The sequence below is a fragment of the Passer montanus genome, unplaced genomic scaffold (genome assembly GCF_014805655.1).
Source record: "Passer montanus isolate IOZ18808 unplaced genomic scaffold, ASM1480565v1 scaffold48, whole genome shotgun sequence".
Taxonomy (NCBI): domain Eukaryota; kingdom Metazoa; phylum Chordata; class Aves; order Passeriformes; family Passeridae; genus Passer; species Passer montanus.
In genome coordinates this window covers 3,490,490-3,502,732 of record NW_024369707.1, presented here as the reverse complement: position 1 = coordinate 3,502,732, position 12,243 = coordinate 3,490,490, and the positions used below count along the sequence as shown (strand labels likewise).

General features: G+C 41.9%; 1 protein-coding gene across 6 annotated transcripts in view; it reads right to left on the bottom strand.

The window, feature by feature from the left end:
- Positions 1 to 3,044: 3,044 nt before the first annotated feature.
- The window catches only part of PID1 (phosphotyrosine interaction domain containing 1), an 83,772-nt gene continuing 74,573 nt past the window's right edge, over positions 3,045 to 12,243 (bottom strand). For all 6 annotated transcript variants that reach the window (XM_039722397.1, XM_039722401.1, XM_039722398.1 and 3 more), the window contains one exon: positions 3,045 to 5,017. In XM_039722397.1, coding sequence (XP_039578331.1) covers positions 4,541 to 5,017 — 477 coding nt within the window. In that variant the 3' untranslated portion in view covers positions 3,045 to 4,540. The remainder of the gene's footprint in view (positions 5,018 to 12,243) is intronic.

Genomic DNA, 12,243 nt, shown 5'->3' with positions numbered 1-12,243 from the left:
GAACCAGCTGCAGAGGGTTTTGTTTTGGGGAGGTTTTTTGTTGTGTTTTTGGTTTTTTCCTTTTTTTTTTTTAACAAAACAAAACATTCAGCTGTTCTTCGGAGCCTTTGAGTTTAAACATGAAATAAATGACTCTCTGTCTTTCTCCATCCCCCTGGTCTAGAACCCCCATGCACATCTAAGCAATTCTCATGCAATCTATGCTCAGTAGTGCGGAGTGTTGCTCTCCCCATGGCACAACCACCATTCACTCACAGCTCCACAGAAGACTTGGTAGGATCAGAAGATATTTAGACTACAGAGCTTGAAAACCAAACTAATTTACTCTACACAGAGTCACAGTTTCTCTTTCTTAAGGTAGCTAAAAATGGTGAAAATTACCTTGGCATAACCATGGTGATGTTACGTAGTGGCATTGAGGCACAAGGACCTAAATGCTTTTTCCACACTCCTAATAACGCACGGACACTCGGACCCTTTCCACTCTCCCTTAGATGCACAAGAGGGAAATAAATCCTTCACATGTTTTCCTGGCTGACACTGAAGGAACTCATCAACCCACAGCGGGATGCAGTGAGATCCAAAACTGGACTCTTTGTAGTTGAACAGCAACGACTTTAGCCAACTGGAAATTACTTCTGATGGAAACTTTGTGATTTTTCTTTTCCAGCAGATTAATTGATGTAAAAGTTGAACTTGATATTTCATTCCAGTATCTACTGGCAACTGATAATCAGTGATAACTGCTATGCTAGTAATTCATGATTGAAAGCATTTCTCCTTCTTGCAAATGGCATCACACATTTGGAATTGATAATGCACAGAGATTTGGCCTGAATTCCAAATTATCTAAGAATCCAAACTCATGATACTGATTATTTTTCAAATCTCATGTTTTCAAAGACAAACTGCAGTTCACATTCCCTCATATTCTCTTGCATGTTTGAACTATTAGAAAATAGCTGGTTCATGTTTCAAAGGGTCTGATTTTCTAATAAAAGGACTAGAATTTTCTCCTTTATATTTCATTTTTATCATGCAAAATTCTCAACGAATCCACAGCCTCCAATCACTTAGGAATTATCACAGATGCCACAGTGGCAAATATCTTTGGGAGACCTCCCCAACCCACTGTAAATCAGTACATCTGTAAAACAGAAATGTAGACTGTCCCGTATAAGAAAATAAAAATGAAAAGACAACAGCAAAAATCCCAACAAAGATATTCTTCACTCAACCCACACTGGCAGGTGACTTAGAGAGACAGTATATCTTCATCAGATCCCAGCACATTACAGGAAAGACAATTAATAATCAAATCATCATAGAATCCTAGACTTGTTTAGGTTGGAAAAGATCTTTCAGACTATTGAGCCCAAATGTTAACCCAGCACTGTCAAGCCCATCACTAAATCATGCCCTTAAACCCCACACCTACATGTCTTTGAAATACTTCCAGGGATGGTGACTCTACCACTTCCCTGGGCAACCTGTTCCAGCGCTTGACAACCCTTCTGTGGAATAAACTTTCCCTAATATTCAATCTAAACATTCCCTGGCACAGCCTGAGGCCATTTCCTCTCGTCCTATCACTTGTTACCTGGGAGGAGAGTCCAAGCCCCACTTTGCTACAACCTCCTGTCAGGGAGTTGTAAAAAACAGCGAGGTCCCCCTGAGCCTCCTCTCTCCAGTTCCCTCAGCTGCTCCTCACCAGATTTGTGCTCCAGACCCTTCCCAGCTCCATTGGCCTTCTCTGGACATGCTCCAGCACTTCAATGCCGTTTGAGGGACCCAAAACTGGACACAACACTGTCAAGGTGCAGCCTCCCCAGGACCCAGCACTGGAGGAGAGTCACTGCCCTGGTGCTGCTGCCACACCACTGCTGACCACACTGCTGTGCAGCTGTGCTCTGGCCTGGACTGGAGGGTGAGAAGGGCAGACTGTGTCACCCAGAAAGATCACACCCACCCCATGACAGGAAGACATCCCACTCTCCTAAGTATTTGCTCCAGAAATGGAAATCCCAAACTCTAACCACCCACTGTAGGACTGGCAGGAGGCACCTCAGCTCCTGTGTGGGGTGGGCTGGGAATCTCCTGCCCCTCCCACACTCCAGCAGCCCTTGGCTAAGAGCTGGGGCTCACACATGAACCCCTCTGCTGTCAGCAAGGACATCTGGGTGAGAGGATGGAATGAGGGATTCCACCCACCCATTTATAGCAGCTTTGGTGGCAGAGCATCCAAACAAGTCAGGAAACTAACATATGACTACAGCTCTGAGAAAAAGAAAATAATTTGTTAAAAGTTGAAGAAAATTTTGCCTAATTCTGCCTTTGTTCAAAAAGGCAACTATATACGCAGCAGGACCCAGTTTTTGTTGTTTGTTTTTTTTTTTTTTGACAAGCATATAGACCATACGTGACTCCCCACTTCCAAATACACATTGCGGGAAGAAAAAAAGAAATAATTTTTTAGATCTGTGTTTGGAAACACTGGGTTGTCCAAAGATTCAGACAAAAATTGGAAGCTGCCAGCATGGTGGTGTATTCCCCATCTTGCCATCAAATGCCCTACCTGAAACATGATGTGATTTCTGTAAGCAAGGCAATACTGCTCCCACTCAGCAGAGCTCATTTCATCTGGTCAGGTTGGGAGAGGGGGGTATCTCTGCCAGCTCCTGCTAAGCAAAAATTATAAACCATGTCCCCACACCACAAAGTAAAAAAAAAAATTAAAAATAAAAAAAACCAACCCCCAACTGACCAAACAAAAAACCCAAAACAATCCAAAATAACCAACAAAACCAGCCAACCAACGAACAAAAAACACAAAAAACCCCAACAACCAATCTCACAGCAATAATTAACCTAAATATTGAAATTAAAATAATGTTACAATGTTAACAGCAATTCTCATGATGACTGATGCAATAATTAAAAGGAAATAAATTAACATTTTCATTCCACTAAATGAAATAAACACAGAACCCACACACACAAAACCACTGAGTTTACATTGGAAAGACAGCTTAAAACTAACAAGGTTTAACTCAAAACTTTTTTTTTTATTAAAGTATGAATGCATTTATGCTGGAGAACAGTTTACACACATTGTAAAGCAACAAGCATATTTTCAAGAGGTGTGGGCCCTCCTCAATACATCTCCATGCTCAATCCACATGCTTTACCACTGGACTCGCACATACACTCTCACATACAAACACAGAGACACAAAACACAGACACAGAGCTATCTGCTTGGATTAGCTTTCTTTTAAGGCTTCTGTAAGGTGCCCTAGTGCCCCTAACATTACCATAATTACAAACAAAATTGTACAAAGGAGCAGCATTACTTGCAAACTATTGATCTGCTCTCAGCCTTAAAAAATATCAAGTGAAACAAGTTTTTACTTTATTTGAGTTTTATTAAACATCTGCATTTAAGAAAGGCATGACTGTATATCTGTGAACAAGGAAAGATAAGGGAATCTTAACACGAGGTTCTCAACCAGAACAGATGTTCAAATCTGACTCCTAAGGGACCATTTCCTTTGATCTTTACAGTGAGGCAGCCCTGTGTGGTGAGACACTGCCAGCTCCATCCCACCAGGGTCGCTCGACCAGCAATGCAGAAAGGGGACACAGAGCTGTGCCCACCGCGCTCGGATCTCGTCACCCCTGAGGTTGATGAGAAGTCACAGTTCTAACACTGACACACCCAAGCGTCCCTCAACTCTTCCCAGCGGGCCCCCTCCTGTGGAGCAATCAGGGTGGGCTAATGCACAGACAGCAGGGCTGACTTGCTGACCCCCCAGCCACTAGGGAGTATTTCTGCCCACCCCTTTTTGGTATCCTGCAGTACACAGTCTGAAACTGCAACTACTGGTGTTGGGTGAAAGACGTGGCAGCCAGTATATTAAGAAAATAGGTACAATGAATAAAATAAAGGATAGCATATGATATAATGTGTACATACAAGCATCTTTCATTTTTCATCTGTGAAATGTGAATTAACTGCAGAATGCCAGGCCATTAGTCTAAAAGGCTGTGTATGGCTGTCTTAGCCTACGTAACGTATGGTCAAAGGGTCTGTGTGATGTATCATGGGGAAAGATTCTTCGGGAACCATTAGGGCTTTCCAGGCCTACTTGCTCTTGTGCTTCAGCATCAGCCTGCAGCTAGGAATGCCAGAGAAGCAACTAATAAAATTGCCTGACCAGTCTCATAAGACAAACAGGAATGACTGCACTTCATGGTATGCACCTGAACTACAGAGACAAAAAAGGAACAGTGATGGAGGGTGACAGAGGTGGGGGAGGGAGATCTTTTTCTCACTTTTACAACAGCAGCAGATTTCAATGCAACGTAATTACTTTAATGATGCATATCTGTAGGTACCAAATTGCTCTTCTGATTTAAAAAGCTGGTCAGACAAGTGTTTGGCAGTCCTTTCATTACCCAGTTTCAATTGTTGCTTATTCACCTATCAGCTCTCATTCCCTAAGCCATTTCTGCCTTTGCTGAACTGTGAATGAGTTCAGTCAGCCATCATCAGATTCAAATTCATGAGACACTTCCTCCGATGAGCTGTTCCTGTGGATCCGGCCATCGCTTTTCATGCTGTGAAAAGTCTTCTTAAAGGCCTCCATCATGGCATGGGCCAGCTTCTTGGCCTCCAGCTTGCTCTCACACTCCACAGCGTGGCAGTCCATCTGGTAGGACAGGTCATCGTTGATCTCCCGATAGACCCAAGCGAAGATGTTTGGGCTGACGTTGTGGTCAGCAGTGCAGTAGGCTATACGTGCTACCTGAAAGGTATCCATGTGCACTGTCGCCTCACCCTTGAGGTCCAGATGATGCAGCCAGACTTGGAAAGGGCGAATTTCCAGAAGGGCATTAGCTGGGTAAACATCCTCCCTGGTGAGCGTGTGCTTCTTCCACAACTCAATGACTGGTTTTTCTGTGCAGCCCGACAAAAATTGCATCCCTGTTGTGGAAACTTTACCCAAATATGTAACCTGCAAAGAAGAACAAAGATAGGTGAAAACACAGACAGCAGACTCTGGTGGTACTTTCCGCAGTTCCAGGGAGTTTCATTGGGGAAATAAAAGCACACACCTCCCCTCACAAACTCCCCAATTCCTACATCATTTTCAGTAAAACAGTTTTCCAACTGCTTTCCAAATATTTGTTTTTGCAAATGCTGACTTCACCATTCAAACCTAGAGATTAAAAATGCCCAAGGGTCTGAGTTCCAAGGCATTCCACTTTCTTCATCTCTCCTAGAAATCCCAACTTTAGAGCCCCTGACTACCTCTATGCTCATCTCAGCAAGTGCAAATGCCATTGGAGCAGGTCCAAGGTAGTTGTGATGCAAACCAAGTCTTTTTTTTCCTTCATACACTATTCAGATGATTTATCTGTATCATATTTCAAACATTAGTATTAAGGAGATGGAGAGAGAGACATTCTCAGTTTGATAATGCAAGGCTGCAGGGGGTCAGAAAAGTATGATCACAGTAGAGGGTTTTAAACTGTTTGAATGTTTCTTTTCCAAAATGATCCTGTTTTTCCACCACTTTGGCTACTTCTACTTAAGTATTAAACCAGAACAGCTCAAAGCTGTTCAAAACTTTATCTTTGAGCAGGGCTGAGATATTTATTACATCAATTTAAGAAAATATAATGTTAAAAAATCTAGTAATAAATCTACCTAAGTTTAATCATATCATCTCTCTGCTTTCCTGTGTAGTCCTTTTGAGTAAATACCCTGTTAGGCAATCAGCACATGAAAGTAAGGTGGTTTGAGAGCCTTTACAGAAATTTGTTCACCAAATATCAAATTCACTAGGAGGTCCACATCAAAATTCTGTATTAAGCCTGTGCAGAAACATTCCCCTAAATCTGTGCAGCTACTAATGAGGCTTCCTTCCACTTACATCTGAATGGAAGATTATTTTATCTGGGAAATGGGATTTTCTCTAGGAAAGACAGGTCAATGCCACATAAATGCAATTATGTAGATTATTCTATTTATTGCTCTTGTCAGGATGGTATATTTAAGAACAACTATATCAAAGCAAAATTGTTCCTCATTTATCTCTTGCAGCAGTAACTGCTTGAGACAGAATCTTTTACCCCTTGCTTGATGTCTTATAGCCTCCTCTACATTTTATTCAAGGCATTTGGAGGAAAAAAGTAATCACATGCACTTTTCAAACTAATTTCTTCAAAAATCTGCATTAAACATACAGTATAGGTTATTTTTATGCTGTAAATGTGTTAAGAATTGTAAAGAAAAAAACATGGAATTTTCACATTTAAGCACATTAAAAAAATTATAACCACAAGAAATACGGGATTTGTAATCTATGCAAACAAAATTTTCCACAAGAAAAATATTTTGCTGCAAGTTTCACACGTTTTGTTAAACTCAGAGGCCTAAATTAAGCCATAATTAAGGAAAAAGCTTACAAAACTTTATTGGAAGTCTGTGTGGTTTAATCACGCTTGCCAAAAAAGCAATTTCATAGCACTGACATTTCAAAATGGGAAGTCTTATTCTTTGCCTATAAATATTCATGATTTGCACTGGGAATATGTTGAATCTTATAAAGCTTTGTATTTTTTTTGGAACAGTGGGAAACACAACAGCTAGAACAGTTAACAAGGCAAGACCTACCAGTGTTTTGCCTTATTTTATTTTATTAGTGATGAAAGTTGAGTTCCCTAAAGTACTGTAGAAAAACTTAAAAGAAAACCTCAGATTTCACAGTGCCAACTAAACACATACAAAGAGCACATCCAGGACCAAAGAGGAATGTGTCTACAGCATACTGGGGGGTATTTCAACATATATCCCAAGCCAGATTGCTTTGAACGGAGCAAGATCATTGTGCAAATCTGCACATTCAATATATTCTCCAAAGGTTTGCTCAGCACTGCTTCATACTCACAAGCCAGCAAACAAAAGACAAACACAGTAAACTGAGCTTGGGGTCAAATTCAAAGCCCACTGCAGCATCAGAAGTCCTTCAGTAACTTCAAAGCGATTTGCACAAAGACTTTAAACCCTGAGGAACAGTGAAATAACCTCTTGCTCATGCACTTTGTCACTGCCCAAATACAGCTTTGAATCCCTGGCTCCAGGAGAGAGCTGCCACCACAGCTACATTTTGTCCCTCCAGCTGCTGTTTGGAGAAGCCCAGTGTCACCTGGAGACCACAGAAATCGGCACCTCTCATGAGTGCACAAGAGGGGATGCAGGAAAGTGTTTCACTACTGGCTTGTCCTAAAGAGGAAGCTGCTGCCAGCTCATGAGCTGCCCTGAGGAGCAGCACAAGGATGGGGAGAGGGGAGGAAAGCAAAGACAACTCCATCCCAGGCAGTCAGTGTTGCTGAGCTCTCTGCTGAAAATTCACCCCAGCACACATCATCACCTTCTGAGTATGGGCAACTCCCAAATGATGCTTGGACACCTTCAGCAGCCAAGGAGCAAGATCAGAGTGAGCTGTCACAGAGCAGCATAAATTGAATGTAATGTTCTCATCTGTTCCTCTGCAGCAGCTAACTGCAACCCCCTGTTGGCCATCAATCCATGTGTGTGGCCTGCTTAAGAATGAATCTACAAAAAATTATGGACTTCTCTAAAATAAAGTAGTTGTATTTTAAGAAAAAAAAAAGGCAGTGAATTACTCTGTAAGCAGCCAATGCAAAAGTAACTAATAATAAGGATGGAATTCTGGCTTGTTTACCAAAATGGGATGTACTGGTCTGATTTACTGTCCCCGTTCTGTCATGGTATAACTGTGTAGGAACCTTTGGAAAGTTGCTTCTTTTAACGTCACTTTGAACCTCCATTATATAAATCTCATTTTCCTTTGAGGACACATCCATAAATATTTATAAGGTGCTTAGACATTACAATAAGGAGCTCACTGTAAAGAATAAACAAAACCTCAACTTTAAAGTTTCTCCTGCACTGTGTCTTATATAGAAACATCTACACCTACTAGTGCTGTTACTTTTTTGGGTTTTAAAATGAATTATCTTTTTTTTTTTTTCCTAGTTGAGATACAAACATTTGACAAAAGTAGCATCACTGAAGCTCTTGGTGAAGACAGATGTCTAACCTTGAATCACAGCATGGTTCCCTGCCAAAACACAACAGGGATACAGGGGCTGGGGAGACACCTCCACTCCCTGACCCACAGGAAGGTACTTCTCCCTGAGCTCAGAGTTACAAGGTTATTCCACAAGCAGCGCTCCCTGCATTTTGGCTCCTGCCTTGACACACCTCACAGCACACCCACCTTTGTTTAAATGCTCAGAAACCCCTGACCACACCATTACAGTGAAGCTAGTACAGTACAGCCATCAATTTTCAATTTCCAAGTCTGCCAACCAAAGGTCAAAGAACAGATAATTCCTTTCATTATCAGATGGAAAAGAAAGCTATTTTGAGGCAAAAATTCCCACTGGTGGTCTTTCCCATTAAAATCATTGATATCTCATCAGTGTGAAGGCAGCAGAAAAAAAAAATAGAATTCCATCTTTAATAATCGTAAGAATGAAATGTGAAGGGCACAGAAAGACATTAGTAGTAGCAGCAGTAGTGATGTTGTTACAGTTCTCATTGCACATACAAAAACACACTGAAGTGCCTGAACAGCATCAACTCCACAGCTGACCAGAGAGTCATCATTGCCACAGTGCAGCCTGAAAGCCACATCTGTGATAATACAGCTCTGACCACCAGCAAAAGTTCACCAGGACTGAAAAATGCTTTTTCTTCCTCTGAAACTCTGGAAGTCACTTGGCAGCAAACATCAGTCTGGGAAAATTACTTATTTGTGCAAGTGTGGCATGTCCAATAGCAAGTGTCATGCTATTCACAGTGAGGCCAGGACCTTTATTCCCTCCCCTCTAGGGTTGTTAAGCACTGGAACGAGCTGCCCAGGGAAGTGGTGGAGTCACCATCCCTGGAAGTTTTCAAGAAACAACTGGTCATGGCATAAAATGCCATGGTTTAGTTGACAAGGTGGTGTTTGGTCAAAGGTTGGATTTTATGATCTTGGAAGTCTTTTCTAATCTTAATGATTCTCATGATTCTATGATTCTAGCCTCAGTGCAAGGCGGAGTAGCTACAGGTTGGTTGTAACAAGTAAACTATGATCAAGCTGTTGCAGCCTTTACTTGTTTTGGACACTATCTTAAGTGAGAAAAGGAATGCAAATTCAGCTCAATGCCACTGTGTTAATTTTAGGCAGTGAAGGCATTTCCTATCATATCTTCTACCAGGAATAAGAGTATATTTCTTTATGGCCCTTTTAGTCCTTTGTGTGTTCCATTTGTTCCACAAATTTCTGAAAGATACATACACCTCACAAAAATTTCTTGTGCAATTAAATATTATCCACATTCTTTCCAGCCTTTCTATGGCAAATTTCATCCTCTGGCAAGCCACTGTCACCAAGCGTGACATAAAATACTCTTGAGGCTTCAGCACCTCTATGCTTGCAAGCATCCAAACCTTTTGTAAAAGTCAAGATGTTCTGAAGAGCTCCTTTTTTCACCCTAGAGATTCACCAACACCAGTGTCAGTATCTGGCAAAACTGTCCTCAATTGAAAAATGCTGTGCCTTTGCCCTTCTGTAATGCAGCTACACTCATGAGACACATAGAGACATCTCATGTCAAAGGACATGAAGAATAATTGATGTCATTTTTCATTTCTGTCTCCTGGAAAGACAGAAATATCTGAGTATTTTGACATTGTTGTTTTCAGCTCCTTCAATCCAATAACATATGGTGAAAATGTCTTTTAATAACTATGTTTAAGAGCTTACCAACTTTGAAAAGACCAGTAGAGCAGCTGCCATAGACATTTACACTTCTAGCACAGTATGATTTGTCAGAATTAATAAGGGGTTTTTCCTCTTCATACCCTTTTCATACTCTTTCATCATTGATCTCACATTTTTCACTTGCAATTCATAGCAGATAAAGAGCAGCTCAGCTCCTGTGTGTGTCACTCTGACCTCAGAGCTGGCTCCCCAATGGAACACATATCCATACTGCTCCTATCTCACAAGCCTCACTCAGGCACCTGAAGTTAGGCAGTCAAATGGCTTTTTCTCCTTCTGTTCCCTATCCCCAGCCCATAGACTATCAGTGCTCCAGGAAAGCAGATCCATGCTGTAAAGACCCATCATTACTGCACTACAGGAGGACAGATGCTCTCTTGGCACAGGAGCTTGGCACAGCAACACATACCTCACAGGACTCTCAGTTCTCTCACTATTCAAGACCATGATCAAAAGACCATATGTAAAATTAACTCCTTGTTTATTTATTTAATATAAGTATTTCTTCCATACCAGATAAAGAGGTCTTTGTCAGCAAAATCAGCAGAGAAAATTAAGAAAAAGTTTAAAATAGAGCACTGACCTTGAGCCATCAGGTATTTACTCTGCATATTTGCAGTCACCAGAGAATACCCTAGAAGATCTTCAGTATTGTGCAAATCTTAGTAGTAGATGACTGTCTCTTTTGTTGATCAGTGTTTTAAAATAAAAATTCCTTTAGCCTCAAATTTGGTCTAGTTGCAACTGATCATGTTTGATCAAGACAATTTGCCTCACTCAAATGTGAGGCAAACAGAGATAATGAGACATTTTCTTCCTGAAAATACAGCTCCTCCTGCAGCACCTTCAGGACACATGGCAATGAAAAAAGTGACTGTAAGGGTCTGTGTTAAGATGCACAGGTACAGATCCTCCAGTCAGCAAGTAAACCATCACAGAATCATGGAAACATCAGGCTTGGAAGAGACCATTAAGATCATACAGTCCAACAATCCACTCAGTACCACCACTGCAACTCCTACACCACTGAACCACATCACCCAGCACCAGATCCAGACACCCCTTAAACAACTCCAGGGATGGCAGCCCCAACACCTCCCTGGAAAACCTGTTCCAGTGGCTGAAGCTTGTCAGTTCATCCCAGCCATGCCAAGAACCACCAGCCTAAAGATCGGGTAAACTTGCAAAAGTTCTAAAGAAGAATGCAGAGGAGATTGGAAGAACAGCAGCCAAAAGCAGGTTTAGGAGAACACATGCATGTCTTGTTTAAAATTGCTGCAAGAACACACACGTGGAGATGCTCCCTGGGTTTGCAGCACAAAAGCAGATGCAGGATGAGAAAGTTCAGGCTCTATCTAGACTCCAGGCACATACTGTCGAGGTCAGGACACAGCAAGCTTCATTTCCATCTTCATTATCATTACAAGATCTGGAAACCTCTGCAAGAAGTTGCTACTCAGGAAACCTACACTCAAAGTCACTGCAAGGACAGTGTGCACAGAGCCCCCAGTGGCACCTCCAGGCTGAGTGGTTGGGGAGAATCAGGGCTCACTAAAGAGTCACAGATTTGATGGCTGAAACTAGTTTTTCTTTTATCCTCAATGGAGCTGGGGTACAAGTGGGACAGGCCTGCAGCATGCTGCCCAACAGCTTGGTAAGTCCTGGCACAGCTTTCATGTCAATAAAAGCAGATTTAGCTGCAGAGTCATTTTCCACATCTTTAATTAACACATCCAGCTCCAGGCACAGCAGGAGCGCTCTGTGCTGGACAGGGTACCCGTCTCACCACACCAGCTCAGCTCTCCTCACCCTAAAGCACAGTGACTCAGCCTCAGACTGGCAGCTTGGGATTTAGAGCCAAAAGCTGCTTTTTGGCTCTGAAGGAAAAACAAAAATATCCCAGACATTCCACTGGATCACTGAGCAAATACCACGAACTGCATTCAAGCAACATTTGCTTAAGACCCAAAAAATAACTCAGTCCAGTAAAAAGGCTGCACAGTTTCCCTCTGCCTGTCACTGCTTCCTCACCCACACTGCCTGTGTCCAGCCAAAGCCTTGCAGCACGAACACAAGGGTCTTTGTGGGAACAGCAGGGCTCCTCAGCACTAAGAAACACACTGTAAATGCAGTAATGTGGCTTACAGAAATATGTGAAGAACTGTTTTATTTTTGAGACAAAATTCAGAGGGAGAACAGACAGAGCTAGGCAACTATTTAATGGAAAATAACCATCAACTCTGAGGGCTGCCCACTGGATTGGGAGAGAAAAAAAATACATCAGTAGTTAATGTCTGATTTATTCCAAGGAATCAAAGGATAGCTCCAGAAAAAGCTGGAAGCATCAGCACCTTTTCAACAGTTAAGTCAACATCACC